This window comes from Apodemus sylvaticus, chromosome 8, assembly GCF_947179515.1.
Source record: "Apodemus sylvaticus chromosome 8, mApoSyl1.1, whole genome shotgun sequence".
Lineage (NCBI taxonomy): Eukaryota > Metazoa > Chordata > Mammalia > Rodentia > Muridae > Apodemus > Apodemus sylvaticus.
Window position 1 is genome coordinate 115,063,933 of NC_067479.1, and position 20,239 is coordinate 115,084,171.

Genomic DNA, 20,239 nt, shown 5'->3' on the forward strand with positions numbered 1-20,239 from the left:
CCCAGCCAGTAATTGCTAAAATCTCATTGGTTGGAACAGAGTCCATGGTTTCTGCTGCTGCTGCTGCTGCCGCTGCTGCTTCTCCTTCTCCTTCTCCTTCTCCTCCTCGTCCTCCTCCTCCTTCTTTTTTTAAAAACCTCGAGGGAATGTAGCACAAACTTACATACAAGAAAAATACCCTAAGCAGTGATGTTCAAAGATACCTCAGGTTAAATAACGCAGTCTTAATTGGGAAAGAGGGCAGTATTGCTGGAGAAGGTTAAGAACTTCTTTCCCTGTTTCCCATGTATAGGATAACTATACATGTCATCCATTTGGCTTTTTATGAGTTCTTTCTTTGTTGTTATTGTTATTTTTAAATTGAAAATGGATTTTTTCTTATAAAATAGTCTAATTACAGTTTCTCCTCCCCATCTCCTCCCAGATCCTCTCACTTCCCCTTCAATCCTAATCTACATCCCCTTCTCCCTCTAAAATGTAAAGATAAAATAAAATATGATAGAAATGAACAAAGTGGAATAGAATAAAACAAACAGAAAAAGTAGCTGAAGAAAGAGCACATGAAACATAGATAGGTGCAGAGACACACGTCCACACACAATTCCATGGAAACACAAAATTGCGAACCGAAGTATATATGCAGAATACCTTTTAAGGTACAAATAAAAAAGAGGAACCTCCAAAAACTCCATTATTTTGTTTTGTGTTGGCTCATCACTGTTGGTCATGGGGCCTGTCCTAAGGATGGTTTATATATCTAGTGAGACACTCGGGAAAGCTATCTTTTTATGATAATAAGCTGTCAAAGGAAAAAGAAATATAAATATGTTCTCCAGCTTTGTGAACCATCTTATCAAATTGTTAAATCTGAGTGGGACATGAGTAGGTAGCTCAGAGGAATTTGAAAGCTGAAGACAATCCTGAGGGACTGAGCCATTAATATGTGGTACCTGTGACAACTCTGAGTGCTGTCACTTACACTGTTGAATGTTTTCTTGGTGCTCAGATCATCCGAGAACTGGTCTTGAGTATTAGGACACACCGTAGATGTGAAATGAAGAGAATGAGAGAAGATAACTTGTTGGCACTGTGACCTAGAGTATCCTTTAGATCCTCACTATCAATTTCAGTCTCATACACCTCTAGAAAATAATACTATACTACCAAATTGTTGGATATTTTGTGTTCTGCACTTTCTCCTCTGCAGGGTGGACGGCATGTGGATTATGTAGTAGATCAAGTTGTTGGTAAACTGATTGAAGTAGTTAAGAAGAAGAACAAAGCTGGTGTATCAGTGAAACCATTTCAAGTAAGTGATAGATACTTTTATATGTTCTGCTATGTTACCACATCATGTCTGTTTTAATGTTGACCATTTTTATTGTATTTTTCACAGGTTAAAAACCATATATGGGTTTTTATTAATTGTCTTATTGAAAATCCAACCTTTGATTCTCAAACTAAGGAAAACATGACTCTGCAGCCCAAAAGTTTTGGGTCCAAATGCCAACTGTCAGAAAAATTTTTTAAAGCAGTAAGTTAAACTTGTATTATTTTTTAGAGCTATTGAGAACAAAGTAAATGATTTTCCTTTTTTTAATTTTATTTTATTTGTGACTAAATTCTTTTATCATAGTAACCGTGGCCATAGGCATATTTATACTTTGAGCTAATATGTTTCATTCTGCTAATTTTAAAAGTTTAAAACATATTTTTTTCACCAAATTATTAACTGTTGTCAGGCACCATAGTAGGGAATTACATAACTAAGTGTGGTAGCTTTGAGTTGCCATTGCAGAGGTTCAGATTTCCATCGGCAGCCATGCAGAGCCACACAGCTTCCTCTTTTCATCTTTCTCCTCTTCTGTTCAAATTAGTCTACATGTGTAGACACACACACATATGCACACACACACAAAGAGATATATACATATAGTGCTACATATACACATACATACATATGTGTGTATAACATATCCTATATATACACATATATATGTATGTATAAGATAGCATATACAAAATGTAGCATTTTCTACATTATTTCTACAAATTGCATTTGAATTTGCACAGTATTTAAAATTTTTCTAAAATGAGGGTACAAGTAAATAATCTTGATTTTGTAATTGAATTTTATAGCAATGGGCTATGTGTACTGTACTGGCCCTTGTAACCTGTTGTACACCACTCAGGATTTCATTCGGCTTCCTTGTTAGTAGCACCACCAGTTAAACATTTAGTAAATATCTGCGAGGTGCCTTTAAAGTTGTTTGGCAGTGGGAATGGAATCATGTTACCAGCTAGCCAAAGTTATCTTCATGTCCATCTGTCCGTCTGTGTGTCTGTGTGTGTCATCCCACACCCCTTCTACCCCCTCTCCTTTGAAAGTTTATAGTGTGTTGGGGGAATAGAGTATTGTTGTCATGGAGATTATGTTTTTAAAATCCCAATATTAGGTTTTCAAAGGTAAGGGATATAAGAAGCAAAAGTGAATGTGCTTTTTAAAAGGTCCTTGACTTGCAACCTATAGAATATTTATGATGAATTCTGAGCTCACATTGCATCATAGCTTTCTGTCATTGTGACAGTTGCTCTTTCAGAGTGATTTGGTTATAGGTACTTCATTGTTTTATTTAGGTGAATCAAGTCTAGATTTGGCACAGGCTACTTTTTTTTTTTTTTTGCCATTAAATCGGCTAGAAAACTATTGTGCCTAAAAAAAGCCTCATCACTAAGGAAGATTTTAAAAAGCTGTAAGAATTGAAGTTGAAGATACAAAGCTCTATTAGGGAAACAGTTTGTAATCTTATCACATACCAGTTCATTCCACATTATAAACAATGTGTTAGGTAAAGTCTCTATTAGCAAAATGAGGTTTTTGCATGAGTTTCTGAGTTATCCTAATGTGATTTTCATAATCAGTATTTTTTTTCTCAAAGGATTTTAGGCTTCACATTTTAAATTGAAGGGTATCAAAGATTTCAATGTCTGGATTTTCCAATTAGTAAATTAATGGATCATTAAGCCATTACTTGTTAACTTGTAATAAGAGTCTTACTAGAGCCTTCATATTCATGAAGTTTACAGGATTTTTCTCATGTTTGTGTTAGTACTGTAGGTCATTGTATGGATAGTTGTCTGTGTTAGTTTGACTAGCTATAGTACAGTTTTATTGTCATTCAGTAAAGTTTACTAGAATGTCTTATAATCATTATAATCTTGTCTTCAAACTGCCTGGATCCTAGCTGTCAAAGGCCATTGTGTAAATTTTAGGTGAACTTACCAGCTACTATTATTTAATTTTGACCTTTGATTTCTTTTTTTCAAGGCCTCTAATTGTGGCATTGTAGAAAGCATATTGAACTGGGTGAAATTTAAGGCTCAGACTCAGCTTAATAAGAAATGTTCATCAGTAAAGTACAGTAAAATCAAAGGCATTCCCAAACTGGATGATGCCAACGATGCTGGTAAGAGTCAAATCAACCTTACGATGTTAAGTTTGCCCTTTATTTAGTTATGGAAAGTTTTCATTTATCCTATGATTTTCTGTTAAGAGAATAATTGAAATTGCATCATGTAGGGTTAGGAGGACACTTCTGTGGGTAAGAGTGCTAACAGTATAAGCATTGAGGACTTAAGTTTGAATCCCCAGCACCCATGTACAAAGCTGGGCATGTGTCTTTAACCCTAGCATTGTGAGACAGGGGTTGTGTAGAGAGAGATGCAAGTGGATTCTGAGAGCTTGCTGGCCAGTCAGTCTTGTTGAAACAGGATGTTTCTGGTTCAGTGAAAGATTCTGTCTCAAGAATCTTTGATTGGTTATTAATCAGAAAGAGAGCAATAGAGGGCAATAGCTACTGTCCTGCTGTGGCTTCTGAATGGGTGCATAAATACCATGAATACATAGAGAAAAAGGGAAGGAAGGGCAGAAGGGAGAAATCACGTCATGTACTATTTATTACTGTCTTAAGAGGCTGGAAATCTAGTACAATGTATTTAAAATTTACAGTTTACAGTTATAATTATAAGTTACAGTTTACCATTAAACTTCATTAAGTGTAATATAAACTGGCTGATAGTCTTCTGTTGTCATTGTTGTGATATTTTTTCTGGCTATATTTTTCTTAATGAAATAAGGTACTCAAAATATATTTAATTTAAAATATTTTTCAGGTGGCAAACACTCCCTGGAGTGCACATTAATATTAACAGAGGGTGACTCTGCCAAATCGCTCGCTGTGTCTGGATTAGGTGTGATTGGGAGGGACAGATATGGAGTCTTTCCACTCAGGGGTAAAATTCTCAATGTACGAGAAGCATCTCATAAACAGGTTTGTATTCATTCCTACAGATATCCATGACATAACACTCAAATTGAATGTTCAAATCTAGATTCAGACTCATATATACTTTCATATACTTCAGCTATTTAAAAATGATTTCAATTTTTTTTTATAGATTATGGAAAATGCAGAAATAAACAATATTATTAAAATAGTTGGTTTGCAATACAAGAAAAGTTATGATGATGCAGAATCTCTGAAAACTTTACGTTATGGAAAGATTATGATTATGACTGATCAGGTTGGTCTGAAAGTTATTACATATTTATAGTTCATATCTTCAGATTGTCTTATTTATGAACATATGTATGTATGAATGCTGGACTCAGGACAGATGTTTTACCACTGAGCTACATTTCTAACCCTTAGACTGTTTTGGTAATTGTCTCAGAAAGTAGTAGAGGTGAAAGTGATTGTGTGCTTCTAGAGAACACATTATTATATGGAAACCTGCACATGAAGCCCGTTTTATATTATTTAATTTTTTGCTAGTTATTAATCTTATTGGTTATTTTCAATGTTCTTGAAATGCAGCAAGTAGGAAAAGAACAGGACACAGTAATTAGGCCTATATGGGAATCGGAATGAAATGTTGGCATCTGTAAGAGAAAAACAGTGACCTAGTAGGTTGCTAATTACTATTGGCACACGTTAGCCTAAGTTGGGATGAACAAAACCAAGGAGGACTTTAACATAACAGTAATGAAGAAAGAACTAGAATATTAAAAAGGAGAACTTTATATGTAACCAACAGTATCTCTTAAAATGTAAAAGCATTTGTGAAAAATTCACCAGAAAAAGCTGCAATATAGTTTTAAGGTTTATAGCTTTCATGTCATGAGAAAACATGTAAATAATGCACCCAATGCTTCCTTTGCTGGGGAAGGGGGCTTAGAACCATGTGTGAATTTTTCCACCTTTAAGCATTCTGGTACACCATACAACACTTATAATGATAACATGTTCATTATGTAAGGACAAGTATATTCACTATATTGTTAACTGAGCTTGTAGGTTAAGTGGCTGTCATCTAATCTATACTTTTTCATTAAATACTTATCTACATTTGAATGGGATTTTTTTCTTAGCTTCACTCATACATTTTAATATTTGTTTAAAAGTAGTTATATTTTATAAAATTATGGGACTTTTTAACTTTACATTTATTTAGGATCAAGATGGTTCTCACATCAAAGGCCTACTAATCAATTTTATTCATCATAATTGGCCATCACTTTTGAAGCATGGTTTTCTTGAAGAGTTCATTACTCCCATTGTAAAGGTACAACTTGCATTCTTTTAATTTTGCAATGTTTTCTTTAGTGTTAGCAGAAGAACTAATTTCTTTCTTTCTTTTTTCTAATTAATTTAAGGCAAGCAAAAATAAGCAGGAACTTTCCTTTTATAGTATTCCTGAATTTGATGAGTGGAAAAAACATATAGAAAACCAGAAAGCCTGGAAAATAAAGTACTACAAAGGTTTGTAGTTTAATATTGACGTTTATAAAGTGACTGCCTAGGTAATCGATTTATGAGAGTAATCTTGAAAGTTTGTCTTTTACATTTTAAAACCATCAGTTTATTGCTGATTAAAGTTTTTTCCCTAAAATTTTTTATTGGATATTTATTTATTTACTTTTGAAATGTTATCCTCTTTCCCGATTCTTCCTTCCCAGTAATTCCCTATCACATCCCCTTCCCCATGCTTCTATGAGGGGGAACCTCTCTACCCCCACTCTCACCTCCCCACCCTCACATTCCCTTACACTGGGGCATCAGTTCTTCACCTGACAAAAGGCCTCTTCTCCAATTGATGTCTAACAAGGCCATCCTCTGCTACATATAGGGCTGGAGCCAAGGTCCCTCCATGTGTACTCCTTGGCTGGTGGTTTAGACGCTGGGAGCTCTGGTTGGTTGATATTGTTCTTCCACTGGAAGGGGTTGCAAACCCCTTCAGCTCCTTCAGTTCTTTCTCTAAGTCCTCCATTGGGGACCCTGTGATCAGTTCAATGGTTGGCTGTGAGCATTCACCTCTGTATATGTCAGGCTCTGGCAGAGCCTCTCAGGAGACAGCTATGTCAGGCTCCTGTTAACATGTATTTCATGGCATCCACAGTAGTGTCTGAGTTTGGTGACTGTATATGGGATGGATCCTTAGGTGGGGCAGTTGTTGTATAACCTTTCCTTCAGTCTCTGCTCCACACTTTGTCCCCATATTTGCTCCTGTGAGTATTTTGTTACCCTTTCTAAGAAGGACCAAAGCACTCACACTTTTATCTACCTTCCTTCTTGAGCTTCATGTGGTATGTGAATTGTATCTTGGGTATTCCGAGCTTTTGGGCTAATATCCACTCATCAGTGAGTGCATACAATGTCTGTTCTTTTGTGATTGGGTTATCTCACTCAGGGTGATTATATTTTCTAGTTCCATCCATTAGCTTAAGAATTTCATGAAGTCGTTGTTTTTAATAGCTGAGTAGTACTCTATTGTGTAAATGTACCACATTTTCTATATCCATTCTTCTGTTGAAGGACATCTGGGTTCTTTCCAGTCTCTGACTATTATAAATAAGGCTGCTATGAACATAGTGGAGCATGGGTTTTTATTACATGATGGAGCATCTTCTGGGTATATGCCCAGGAGTGATATACCTGGGTCCTCAAGTAGTACTATGTCCAATTTTCTAAGGAATCACCAAAATTCCAGATTTCCAGAGTGGTTGTGCCAGCTTGCAATCCCACCAACAATGGAGGAGTGTTCCTCCATTTTCCTGTATGCAGCAAAATGTTGGGTCCTGTTTAGGTATCCAGTCCATTAGTCTGTCTTTTTATTGGGGAATTGAGTCCATTGATGTTAAGAGATATTAAGGAAAAATGTTTGTTGCTTCCTGTTATTTTTGTTATTAGAGGTAGAATTATGTTTGTGTGGCTATCTTCTTTTGGGTTTGTTGGAAGAAGATTATTTTCTTGCTTTTTCTTGGGTGTAGTTTCCTTCATTGTATTGGAGTTTTCCATGTATTATCCTTTGTAAGGCAGGATTTGTGGAAAGTTTGTGGAAATATTGTTTTGTTATAGAATATCTTGGTTTCTCCATCTATGTTAATTGAGAGTTTTGCTGGGTATAGCAGCCTGGGCTGGCATCTGTGTTCTCTTAGGGTCTATACAACATCTGTCCAGGCTCTTCTGGCTTTTATAGTCTCTGTTGGGAAATCTGTATAATTCTGATAGGTCTGCCTTTATATGTTACTTGACATATGTTTTTTCATATATTTTTTTCTTTCTGCTTCTAATATTCCTTTTTTGTTTTGAGCATTTGGTGTTAAGATTATTATATACTGGGAGGACTTTCTGTTCTGGTCCAGTCTATTTGGAGTTCTGTAGGCTTCTTGTATGTTTATGGGCATCTCTTTCTTTAGGTTAGGGAAGTTTCCTATAATTTTGATGAAGATATTTACTGGCTCTTTAAGTTGGGAATCTCACTCTCTTCTATACCTATAATCCTTAGGTTTGGTCTTCTCATTGTGTCCTGGATTTTCTGGATATTTTGGGTTAGGAGCTTTTTGCATTTTGTATTTCCTTTGACTGTTGTGCTAATGTTTTCTATGGTATCTTCTGCACCTGAGATTCTCTTTTCTATCTCTTGTATTCTGTTGGTGATGCTTACATCTATGATTCCTGATCTCTTTCCAAGTTTTTCTATCTCCAGTGTTGTCTCCCTTTATTGTTTCTAGTTCCCTTTTTATATCCTGGATGGTTTTGTTCAATTCCTTCACCTATTTGGTTGAATTTTCTTGTAATTCTTTAAGGAATTTTTGTGTTTTCTCTTTAAGGGCTTCTACCTGTTTACCTGTGTCCTCCTGTATTTTTTTTTATTTGTTTCAAAGGCTTATTTTATTTAATGACTGATCCATGTGAGACCATATCTAGGCCACAAGGGAAGCTTTATTTCTTGGTCTCTTCCTCCTTGGACTGAGTCTTGATGATCTCTTCCTTCCTGGCCTGGAGGCACTCCTACTGGCGTTTCTGTGCTTCCTAGGTCTTAGACCTGCGAGCCTGGTCAACCAGCAGCGTCTTGCAGGCCTTATCTACCTTCAGTTTGTGGATGTGCTCCATGAGGATCCGCTTGGTTTAAACACATTCCCTTTGACCTTCAGGTCCAGGCTGTGATACATATGGCGGTCAGTCTTCTCAGATTCTTGGTATCTCCTGAGAAGCCAGCGCAGGATCCACATCTTCATCCAGGCCACCTTCCCGGGCATCCGAGAGTTGGCAGTGCCCTTCCTCTTCCCTATGCCCACGTGCCTGCCCCTTTGTCCAGCCAAGTTGGTTTTCCCGCAGTGATCCCGGGAATGGACAGTCACAGGCTTCCGGGTAATCAGCCCATCTTTGATCAGCTTCCTGATCTGCTGACAGGAGTTGGCCTTGGTGATTTCATTGGTCTCATTGGAGTCTAACCAGACCTTCTTTTTCCCACTGCGGAGGGCACTAGAGGCAAGCCTCTTCTGGCTGCGGATGCAGCAGAGAAAACAAAGAGCTCTCCTGTATTTCTTTAAGGGAGTTACTCATGTCCTTCTTAAAGTCCTAGATCATCCTAATGAGAAATAATTTTAAATCTGAATCTTGCTTTTCCGGTGTCTTCGGGTATCCAGGACTTCCTATGGTGGGAAAACTGGGTTCTGATGATACCAAGTAACCTTGGTTTCTGTTGCTTATGTTCTTGCACTTGCCTCTCGCCATCTGGTTATCTCTAGTGCTACCTATACTCGCTGTCTCTGACTAGAGCCTGTCCCTCCTCTTATCTTGGTTGTGTCAGAACTCCTTAAAGTTCTGTGAGCCTGTGAGCCTGAGATCCTGGGCGTAAGAGCTGCTGGAAGTCAAGCTGCCGCTGGGATCCTGAAATCCTGGTGTGACCAAGCTCCTGAGATCCTGTGATCCTATAATCCTGGGCGTTTTAGAGCTCTTGGGAGTCCAGCTTCCTCTGGGTGTTGTGGGATTGGGTGTAGAGCTAGTGCCCAAGATCTTCTCAGGGAACTGGCTCAGACAGGAAGCTGAAGGCTTTTTTAATAGAAAATTCTGTAAGAAAAAATTTAAACTCACACTAATTAATAATAATAATAATAATAATAATAATAATAATAATAATAATAATAATAACTTAAAGAATTTCTTAGCACTTTGAATTTTATCATATGCATACACACCAAAATATTGTGTAAGAATACAGCTACTTATTCATTTTAATACTCACTGTTTTATGCCATTTAGCCTTTCTTAGCTAAGTGTTAATCTGAAATTGCTGTTAGACCTTATAGTGTTTCAATTGTCACTACTTTAATGTGCATCTAACAAATACCCATATTCTTTTTTAGCATTTAAAATCCAGCCAAGTTAAAATTTATCAAGATTACATTAATGTATTATATATTTAATATTTTAAATCAAGATCCAAACAGTTAATAATCTGAATTTTTGGGTCTCTTAAATCTCTAAATATAACCTTTTCATATTCATGGATATTTTTCTCATTGTAATTCAATAAAGAAGCTGCTCTATATAAATTTTCCACATCTTAAATTTTTCCCATTGTGCTCCTTTGTTTTCATTTAATATGTAACAATTTCCTTTTCGATTATTTTCTGTTACATGATTTTTATATCAGAGTGTAATATTTGAGTTAGATTTGTTTGACAGAAACAATTATTAATATGTAGCATTGCATATTTAAGTCATGAGGCATATATCTGGTTTGTCTTTCTTAAGCTTGATGCATTAGTAACAATTTAATGGCTTCCCCTATAAGTTTTTCATTTGATGGTTTTGAACAGCCGTTATTTGTGACCCTGTTTTATATTAAATTATATAGGGTTGGGTACCAGTACAGCTAAAGAAGCAAAGGAATATTTTGCTGATATGGAAAGGCATCGCATTTTGTTTAGATATGCTGGACCTGAAGATGATGCTGCCATTACCTTGGTAAGTATATTATGAATAAAAGAAAAATTTCTTTAGCTATTCTTTTCCTGCTGTACATTTCCTTCTAGATTTTCGTGTGAGAAGTTTTTCTTGAAAGTATAATACCTAAAGAAGTAAATTTTGATTTTATTATTTCTTTAATAAAAAGACAGCACAAATATAATTTTACTTAAAAGTTATTAGGAAAACCACTTTAGTTTGTTAGAGCTATTTACCGTTTATAAATTCAAGTTTTATAATGAAATTAATTTTAATGTTTGGCATTTCTTGGACTTCTTCAGGCATTTAGTAAGAAGAAGATTGATGACAGAAAAGAATGGTTAACCAACTTTATGGAGGATCGGAGACAGCGTAGGTTACATGGCCTACCAGAGGTTAGTCATGAAGGTGGTCTGGGGGGAAGAGGTGCGACTGAGACTCATGCAGTGAGAGTGACAACATTAATATGTAACTTTCTCCTAGCAATTTTTATATGGTACAGCAACAAAGCATTTGACATACAATGATTTCATCAACAAGGAATTGATTCTCTTCTCAAACTCAGACAATGAGAGGTCTATACCATCTCTTGTGGACGGTGAGTAAGTCAAGTTTCTCATCCTTCCCTGCTCTACGTGGTTTAATTATGTGTGTTTTAGGCTGTCCTTAGGGCCACTTTAAATTCTTATTTAAAATACTAAAGTCTATAGTCCATTCAAAATTCTTCTTTAAAGTCTTAGAAAACATGAAGAATTGATTCAAAAGGGCTTAAAGCTTTTGAGATAAGAGAGCTGATGTTTTAACTATTTCTTTGAGTTTTTTTAGGAAAAATCTTTAAAGGTCTTTTTTTTTCTTTTTGGTTGTTCAAATAATTTCAAAAATTAAATAAAATAGAACTTTGTCTAAATATTTATGAAAGATTGAAGTTTTAAAATGCCTTTATATCTCATTAATAAAACCTAATCTAAATAATTTATATAATTTATAAATAATCTAACTTGCAAAATTTAGAAACTTTCTATTAGGACTGATTTTCTTATTTGGAACAACTCTACCCCCAATTATATAAGTCATAGCAAATTTGTTCATCTTTGTGTTACTTGGTTTTTCGTTTAATAACAGTTCTGTCCATCTGTCATGTCCAGCCTGAGATTGTTTCCCTTCTATGAAATATTCCTTCAGTCTAAATTACGTGAACTTCTATGCTACTTGTTATGCACCTCTTATTGGCTATGCTAATTTTGTTTCCTCAGTTACATTATGAAATTTTCAAAGAGTAGCCATATTATCTTTTTTCTTTGATGCTCTGGCCTCACAATGATGAATGCAACTGTCAGCATATATGGATAAGGTTATTGCTGTGTTCATTAGTCTCAAGCAAGGAGGAGAAAACAGCATAAAATCTTATAATTGAGGTTATTAGAAAGATGCTGTTTCAATTGCTTTTAGGACACTGAGTCTAGTTTAGCAATTTGCTCATTCACATGGCTTGAGTATCCAGATTACAAAAATTCTAAAGTCTACATGTGTTCTTAACTGCTGCAGTAAACATTTGTAAGTGTTCATGACTATAAATATGCTAATAGAAACTACCAAGCTTTTCTTTGCTAATATGTATGTTACTGCTGGCATAAGTCATATGAAATAGAGACTCTTGTGAAAGAGGTATGACACTTCTGGATAGTTCTTTAAGTCCAGGTGATCTTCTTTAATTGGTACTCTTTTGGAATTGTAAATGTCTTTCATTTTCTCCCAAACATGTAATGTTGCCACTAGAAGAGTTGATATTTTGAAGTATTTTACTTATAACATATAAAAATGACAGATAGGAATGGTTAACCTAGTTTATGGAGGATACCAGAGGTTAGTCACAAAGGGGATCTGGGGAAAAATTTGAGACTGAGATTCATGCAGTGATGGTATTTTAAAAATAGTTTTAAAACTATTTTAAAAGGAGTGTTGTTCTTTTTAAAAATAGGCTTCAAGCCAGGTCAACGGAAAGTTTTGTTTACTTGTTTCAAGAGGAATGATAAACGTGAAGTTAAAGTCGCACAGCTGGCTGGTTCTGTTGCAGAAATGTCTGCTTATCATCATGGAGAAGTAAGCATTAAAAATGGAATCAACTGAGAACTTTAATTTTTGGCATGCTAAGTGATAGTTATTCATAATAAAGGAGTTTTCTTTTTATGAGGTCTTTGAAAATGCAATATAGTTTAGAGTTTTTCTTTCAATGCAAACTGAGGCACAGTTCTTAAAAACTTAGGCTGTTAATCTTCTGGGTTTTGTTTTTGTTTTTGTTTTCTATTTTGTAGCAAGCATTGATGATGACTATTGTGAATTTGGCTCAGAATTTTGTGGGCAGTAACAACATTAACTTGCTTCAGCCCATTGGTCAGTTTGGTACTCGGCTTCATGGTGGCAAAGATGCTGCAAGCCCTCGTTATATTTTCACAATGTTAAGGTAAATAATTTTCTAACTTACTGACATAAAGTTCAGTTTAAGTTTGTTATATCAAGTAAAAGTTTAGTAGAATTATAGTGCGAAGAGAGAGGCTCATTTAGGTTTTCTGCTCAGGGCAAGTACTTCAAATTATTTGATCATAAATAATTTGGCCTTCATTTTTATGCATTCTTGGTAAAAATTCAGTACTCATAAAAATTAAACATTTGTTCTGTACCTAATTTTATTCTTTAGACTGAAAATGGGTTAGGTATTTTATTCAGAATAATTGGAACTTCTTACAAAGTTATTTAACAATATTAAAGCACTTAAGAAAGTAAGTAAATATCAGAGTACATAAGGACTCTTATACTGATTTGTGCTTGAGAGAAATATGCCTTTTGTACTAATATTAGGTGAATTTTATTATATCTAGTCAAAATTATTAAAATCTAAGTCCTTATAAAGTTTCATTTCTCAGAGCAATATTCTTCTATTTCCTTTTGTTAGCTCTCTGGCAAGACTTCTTTTTCCAGCTGTGGATGATAACTTGCTTAAGTTCCTTTATGATGATAATCAACGTGTAGAGCCGGAGTGGTATATCCCTATAATCCCCATGGTTTTGATTAATGGTGCTGAGGGTATTGGGACAGGATGGGCTTGTAAACTGCCCAACTATGATGCTAGAGAAATTGTGAACAATGTCAGGCGGATGCTAGAAGGTTTGGATCCTCATCCCATGGTAAGTTTTTGTGGCTTAGATTGTTTCCTTAAATAAAGAACAAAATTCATTTCTCTTCAAAAAATAATGGAATCTTTTTTATTTTAAAGCTGTTGGAGATAGGATCCTATTAAGTTATAAATTTATATTTGCTTACCTGAAACATATAAACAAATGAGTCTGAAGATGAATTTTATGGGATGAAACTGTTCATTGAAAATTTACAATACCTTGTACTTTATCAGGTTTTAAAATCTCTGAATTGTATAATGAATGGTGTTCTTGGTACACTCACGTGTTAAAGTATCAAGCTGTGAAAAGTTTCCATATCATGACATACATATATGTATGTATGTATACACACACACACACACACACACACATACACACACACACACACACACACACACACACACACACACACACACACAAACATATGTATAGTACAGAAGCCAGCGGAGGGCATTGAATACCTTCCTCTTTTACTGTCTTACTGCCTTGAGACCAGGTGTCTCACTGAACTGGACACAGCCATTCCAGCTAGGCTGGCAAGCCAGTGAGCTCCTGGTGTTTGCTTGTTTATGTCATCTCTTTGCTGGGGTTACTGCTATATGCAGCCATGCCTTTCTTTATATGTGGATCCTGGGGATATGAACTTAGGTCCTGCATGCATCCATAGCGAACAATTCCCAAGCTCCAAATTACTTTCTACGACAGTATTTTATTTAAGCTGTTTTAGACCCATTTGAGAATGATGAGCTAGTTATTCTATTAGTATATACTTCCTATATCCCTTCTAACTCATGGCCCTGTACTAAGAGGCGAGTGAAAGAGTTAGGGTCTTTGTTTTCAAAGTTAATATCTTGTCAGAAGATATTAGGGCTTGTAATTTATAATGATCAAAGATATTCAATATACACAAAATGTCCACTGCTATATGTTGAGCTTCTTAGTGATAGCAATAAAGCATAGATTTTTGAAGAGGAAATATTCTCTTGTGATTTGGTTAAAGTTGAGTAAATTTATGTTGGTGAATAAAGTGGGGAGCTGAGTATGTGTCAGAGGTAGTAGATGGTCTTTTTGTTATCACAAAGAATTACCTGTGGCAATTTTTTGTGGGAAAGAGGCATATTATACTTCATGATTTTGGGGTTTTGGAGTCTAGAGGCCTCATCTAATTCTGACTTTCATGCTAGCAGAGTCTGCGAGTGTGTGTGTGTGTGTGTGTGTGTGTGCGCGCGCGCGTGTGTGTGTGTGCGCGTGCATGCGTGCGCGTGTGTGTGTGCGTGTGTGTGTGCGTGTGTGTGCGTGCGCGTGTGTGTGTGTGTGTGTGTGTGTGTGTGTGCATGTGCACATACACTATCTTTCTGGCCACACCTCTCTACTTCTTCATGCAAAGTTCTAGGGTTCAGTCATGGGGCTTCACCCTTGTTTAGTCCTAACCATTGACCAAAGCTTTACTTCTAAAAAATCCTCACTCAGATTTCTTACAGTGGTAACTATATTTTCACATGAAACCTTGGTAGAACATTTACACAATTTAAGTGATAGCAGATGGTTATAAGCATTCAAAATCTTCAAACAGACAAAGGGAGAAAAGTAGTGGTTCTGCAGGAAAGAAAAATCACAAGAATAAAATTAGAAAGTTCAGTTGGATCCAGACAAACTCTACAAGCCATTCAGTGTGAAGCAAAAGGAGTTTGAATTTAAAGGATATTAAGCTATTGTGGAAGAAATTTGGAAAGTAGACTGAAAAAGAGACTAATCTAGGAAGCCTGTGAAAAGTGTTGGGAAGATTATGTTGTGTTCAGATTATATTAACAGAAGCTGTAAATTCAAGATCAAGGAACTTAGCAAGCACCAAGTGAGGACGAGGAGTTTTAGTCCTGTTAGCCTGCTGTATCAGTAGGCCATGTGCTAAGGGCTATTTAGAGGTGTAGTGGCACTCAAGAGCAAAGTCAAGTCAAGCCATTTCTATTTCCCCTGCAGCTTCCAAACTATAAGAACTTCAAAGGCACCATCCAGGAACTTGGTCAGAACCAGTATGCTGTTAGTGGTGAGATATTTGTGGTGGACAGAAACACAGTAGAGATTACAGAACTTCCAGTTAGAACTTGGACACAGGTTAGTATAACCAAGTGAGAAGTACATTGCTTCATTCTTTGTGGCACAAATAATTCCCCTGTTTGTTTATTCTGTATAAAGGTTTGGTTCCATATGTATTTTGTACCCTTGTATTTGAATTTTGTATTTTGCATTTCAAGTTTTTAAGTATATGTAAAAAATAGTGTTTTATATTAGCTTAGTGGTCCTCACTGTGGGTCACATCACCTATGGAGTTGAACAACCCTTTTACAGGGGTCACCTAAGACCATTGGAAAACACAGATATTTATACTATGATCCATAATAGCAGCAACATTACAGTTATGAAGGAGCAACAAAATAATTTTATGAGTGCGGTTAACTGCAGCATTATGAAGGTTGAGAACCATTGCATTAGTTGGTGCTTCCTTTAATTCATTGTAAACAAGAGATTGTATGTGTTTGTTTTAAAGCTAAAGGCATGGAATATATATTGTAGGCCAATATAACTATGCTCAGTAAATTCAGATCAGTTTCAGTTGCTATAAATGGATTCACTATACTAGGTCTAGCAATGTCATCCTCCTTACACCCATGGACTCACAGTGCCTGTGGTGTGTAAATAGGCCAGAACTAGAATGGTCATCTTGTATGGCTTTTCTCACCATCCAGCATGTCCTCAGAATTTTTAAAAGATTATCTGACTAATGAGAACATGATAGTGTCTTGTAACAAGATTTATTGTCTTTTTAAATGTTTCCTAGGTATACAAGGAGCAGGTCCTAGAACCTATGCTTAATGGAACAGATAAAACACCAGCACTGATTTCTGATTACAAAGAATATCATACTGACACAACTGTGAAGTTTGTGGTGAAAATGACAGAAGAGAAACTTGCACAAGCAGAAGCTGCTGGCCTGCATAAAGTTTTTAAGCTTCAAACTACTCTTACTTGCAATTCCATGGTAATGTAATCTTTTTAAAATAGTCATACATTGGATTATTATAAAAGCTATAACAATAAGCTTGAATATTAAAGAGTCTAGCAATTAATTTCTTTCCTCTGATGCTAGGTACCAAACTCAGGTCTTCTGTAAGAACAGTATGTACTTAATTTTAACGGCAAGCCACCACTCCAGCCTCCTAAGAAACCCTCTTAAAAAATAGTCTTTTAAAATTTTTACTATTTTAAACATTCCCATAGTTTTTGGCAATTGCATTTATCCAATTCCTGTTACTAAAGGAATATTTGTAGAAACATTTTTAATAATTTTGGTTTATTTTTAATGGGTTTCAGGGGTAGTGTATATTCATATTAGAGTTATTTTAAGCACTATAGATATTATATAAATTAAAATACCAGTACAGATTCATTGAATTTAAAGAAAATTTGTATTTTCTGTAGGTACTCTTTGATCATATGGGATGTCTGAAGAAGTATGAAACTGTGCAAGACATTTTGAAAGAATTCTTTGATTTACGATTAAGTTATTATGGTTTACGGAAGGAATGGCTTGTAGGAATGCTGGGAGCAGAATCTACAAAGCTTAATAATCAAGCTCGTTTCATTTTAGAGAAGATACAAGGGAAAATTACTATAGGTAAGACATAGCCTTTAAAGATTTGAACATTAGTTAAAATGGAAAAAAGTCTTAATTAATAGAAGACGTTTTTAATCAGTAGAATATAAGCAAATACAAATTGATCTCTTTTCTTGATCCTAATTTTATTTTTCCCTCACATAGAGAATAGGTCAAAGAAAGATTTGATTCAAATGTTAGTCCAGAGAGGTTATGAATCTGACCCAGTGAAAGCGTGGAAAGAAGCACAAGAAAAGGTAATCACCTGCAGAAAAAGATACTCAGAGAAGCTCTGAAAAGCAACTTCTAAAACAAACAAAATCCCCAACCCCAAAAGTTTGGATTTAGAACTGATAAAGGTGCTAAGCTGTTTGGAGACTGAAGGCTTCTGCTAAACCACAGAGCAGACAGTTTAGGAATTCACAGCGCACACGCAACCACAAAGCACCAGTCTCCACCAGGACCTTTAGAAATGGCTCCATGCTGAGAATGTGGCTTAGTCTCCTTGATCTTGAGTCTGCCATTAAGAGGTGTAATTTGTCATGGTGGTTTCTGTAAAGTACATGCATACTCTTTGAGAGCCAGACTGGTAGCCCTCAAAATCATTCCATTGTCCAGTCTGTGATGACAGTGTGGCATCTGCTTGGTCTAGTTGTGGTTGGGGCCGGGAAGATGAGAGACAGATGTGCCTTGTAGTTACTGACACCAAGCATGTGCTCTACCTGTGTTTAGACTTTTGGTCTGAAATGTAAACATTATAATTAAGTTGTCCATTTTAGATAATAGTTGTATTAATTCCATGAATGAAATATTGAAACCTTAAGAGTTCCCTCAAGAGTTAATTTCTTAATATTTGTGATGATAAAAAGGCAATACAACATGGTAATTGAGAACAGAAATGTTGAAAAGTTAAAAAACAGCAGATTAATATTTTTAGATACTGAAATAGATTTATATATGTATATATGTATATGCACACATATATATATATATATGATAGTAATGTTAACATTGTTTAAGAGAGTTAAAACTGTGTGATATACTGTGAACTGATATTTCCTTGCAGTTTAGAGTTTTCAACCATACTGTTTTTGAATTTTTCATAAAGTATATTGAAATACTGCTCTTGTTCAAATTAAGTTCTTTTCAAATTTGAAGTCAATATAATATGCTAAAGTGAGTCAAATCAGCACAAAGTCTATAGTATCAAGCTAACAGTCTTATTTACTATTTTAATAAAGTAGGACAGGACAGTGTGGTGGAAGAGCACATTCTATTCATCTTGTGACTTACTGTGTTGCTGAACTCCAAATTATGCTTTATATCCTTCTTGAACTGTGTCATTGTTGGTTTAAACTATAGATCTTTAAAAACATTGCCTAATCAGCTAATGAATTCAGGGCTTACTCAGTTTTAAAATATAAGGGTGTTCTGGTTTCGGAATACCCTTCTGTTGGAAGCAGAATTCATGAATAAGAGCTAGCTTACTTTTAGTTGTTGCATTAACACCGTGAAAGTTTTGCAGCATTGTTGCCAAGTGTACACTTAGGGAGTAAGGACTGCAGGTACCACAGGGTGTGGTTCTTACTAGAACCTGTAGTACTAGGGGGGGGGAGGAGAGGGAGTGAGAGAAGGGAGATGGGGGAGGGAGAGAGGGAGGGACAGAGGGAGAGAGAGAGAGAGAGTTATAAAACACCTACTTAAAGATTATTTCTTATACTGCAAATTCTATCATTTAACATGTAAAAGTTCACTTATTAATCAATTTCTCAAAGTGCCCTTAGCTATAATCTTATTAATAGTGAAACACACACATATTCTTAGAGTGCTCATTAATAATGCTCCTGGTGTCATGAAAACCCAGGCAAGATGCACTCTGCAGTTTGAGTTTTAGGCAGCATTGTACTGTGCTCTAATACCTCATGGAGAGCTAACAGCCCAGATTTCCATAGCTCCATGGCAGCTCATTGTAGAGCAGTCTAATAAACATTAACTAGGACTTGCTAATCATCTAGCAACTGCTCCGTAATTGAGTGTATAGTTTTATTTATGTCATGAAGTATCTTGATTTGCACTTTTAACTTTTATCACTTATTTCCAAAGTATACTCAGACCTAACTTTGTAGGTATAAATTATTTTATTTCAACATTTTTAATTGTACAGCTGTTTTGTTAATAAACTTTTGGCCCGTTAGAGTATCTTTCATTTTTAACTGTCTGAGTGTCTTAAATAATTTTAATTTCATTTCATGCCTTTGTTTTTAAACCTTTGAAGGCAATGACACATAAAATTACTTTTATTGAATTCGTTGTAATTTGAAACACAGTATTAGGATAAGAGGCTTCTTTAAAGTGCAGTTACTTTTCTGAGTAAAATTTCAGAAAGTCTCTCCACCTTAAATCATCAACTTAGTTTTCAGTCTACTTATTTCCTGAGTTCAAATTTTAAAAAATTTCGTACTAATAGGGGATTTTTATTAAAATACATCCATAGTGAGTAATTGTAGCCTATTTTTGCTTTTTCAACTATTAAAGTTCTTTATAAGTGATTTTTTTTGTGTGTGTGTGTTTTCATGTCCATTAACTAACCAGTATAAAAGTCTGACAATATGCAATGACAAAAATTTTACTTAATAACTTTAAGATACAATATCTTTTCAGTTTGGGACTTAGGAAAGCAATTAACATTTCATCAAACTCCTGAGTAAATAGGGATACAATATACTATTCCTTCTGAAGATTTTATTATTTAGCTTAACAAAATTTTAAGCTTTTTTTTTAAAAATAAGAAATAGAGTTTATAGGCAATCTTGATGGTAATCTTAAAAAACTCCTACCACCCTGAAGGAGTAGCATTAACAATATAGCATTTAAGCCCAATATTAGTGAAATTAAAATGCTGATCTGATATTATAATGGACCTTAATATAAAGTTTATTATTTTTTTTACAGGCCGCAGAAGAGGAAGATACACAAAACCAACATGATGACAGTTCCTCTGATTCAGGAACTCCTTCAGGCCCTGATTTTAATTATATTTTAAATATGTCTCTATGGTCTCTTACTAAAGAAAAAGTTGAAGAACTCATTAAACAGAGAGATACAAAAGTATGAACATT

The 20,239-nt window shown here is 35.2% G+C and overlaps 1 protein-coding gene and 1 pseudogene across 1 annotated transcript in view; one reads left to right on the forward strand and one right to left on the reverse strand.

Moving 5' to 3' along the window:
• The window catches only part of Top2b (DNA topoisomerase II beta), a 65,533-nt gene that overhangs the window by 29,769 nt on the left and 15,525 nt on the right, over positions 1-20,239 (forward strand). Inside the window, exons 9-26 of the mRNA XM_052190372.1 lie at positions 1,208-1,309; positions 1,397-1,534; positions 3,329-3,467; positions 4,174-4,331; positions 4,459-4,584; positions 5,515-5,625; positions 5,717-5,822; positions 10,207-10,316; positions 10,598-10,690; positions 10,779-10,893; positions 12,274-12,395; positions 12,608-12,756; positions 13,246-13,477; positions 15,446-15,580; positions 16,305-16,505; positions 16,946-17,141; positions 17,286-17,377; positions 20,073-20,228. Of these exons, the coding sequence (XP_052046332.1) occupies positions 1,208-1,309; positions 1,397-1,534; positions 3,329-3,467; positions 4,174-4,331; positions 4,459-4,584; positions 5,515-5,625; positions 5,717-5,822; positions 10,207-10,316; positions 10,598-10,690; positions 10,779-10,893; positions 12,274-12,395; positions 12,608-12,756; positions 13,246-13,477; positions 15,446-15,580; positions 16,305-16,505; positions 16,946-17,141; positions 17,286-17,377; positions 20,073-20,228 (2,481 nt within the window). The remainder of the gene's footprint in view (positions 1-1,207; positions 1,310-1,396; positions 1,535-3,328; positions 3,468-4,173; positions 4,332-4,458; positions 4,585-5,514; positions 5,626-5,716; positions 5,823-10,206; positions 10,317-10,597; positions 10,691-10,778; positions 10,894-12,273; positions 12,396-12,607; positions 12,757-13,245; positions 13,478-15,445; positions 15,581-16,304; positions 16,506-16,945; positions 17,142-17,285; positions 17,378-20,072; positions 20,229-20,239) is intronic.
• Positions 8,286-9,854, reverse strand: LOC127691118 (60S ribosomal protein L19-like; annotated as a pseudogene).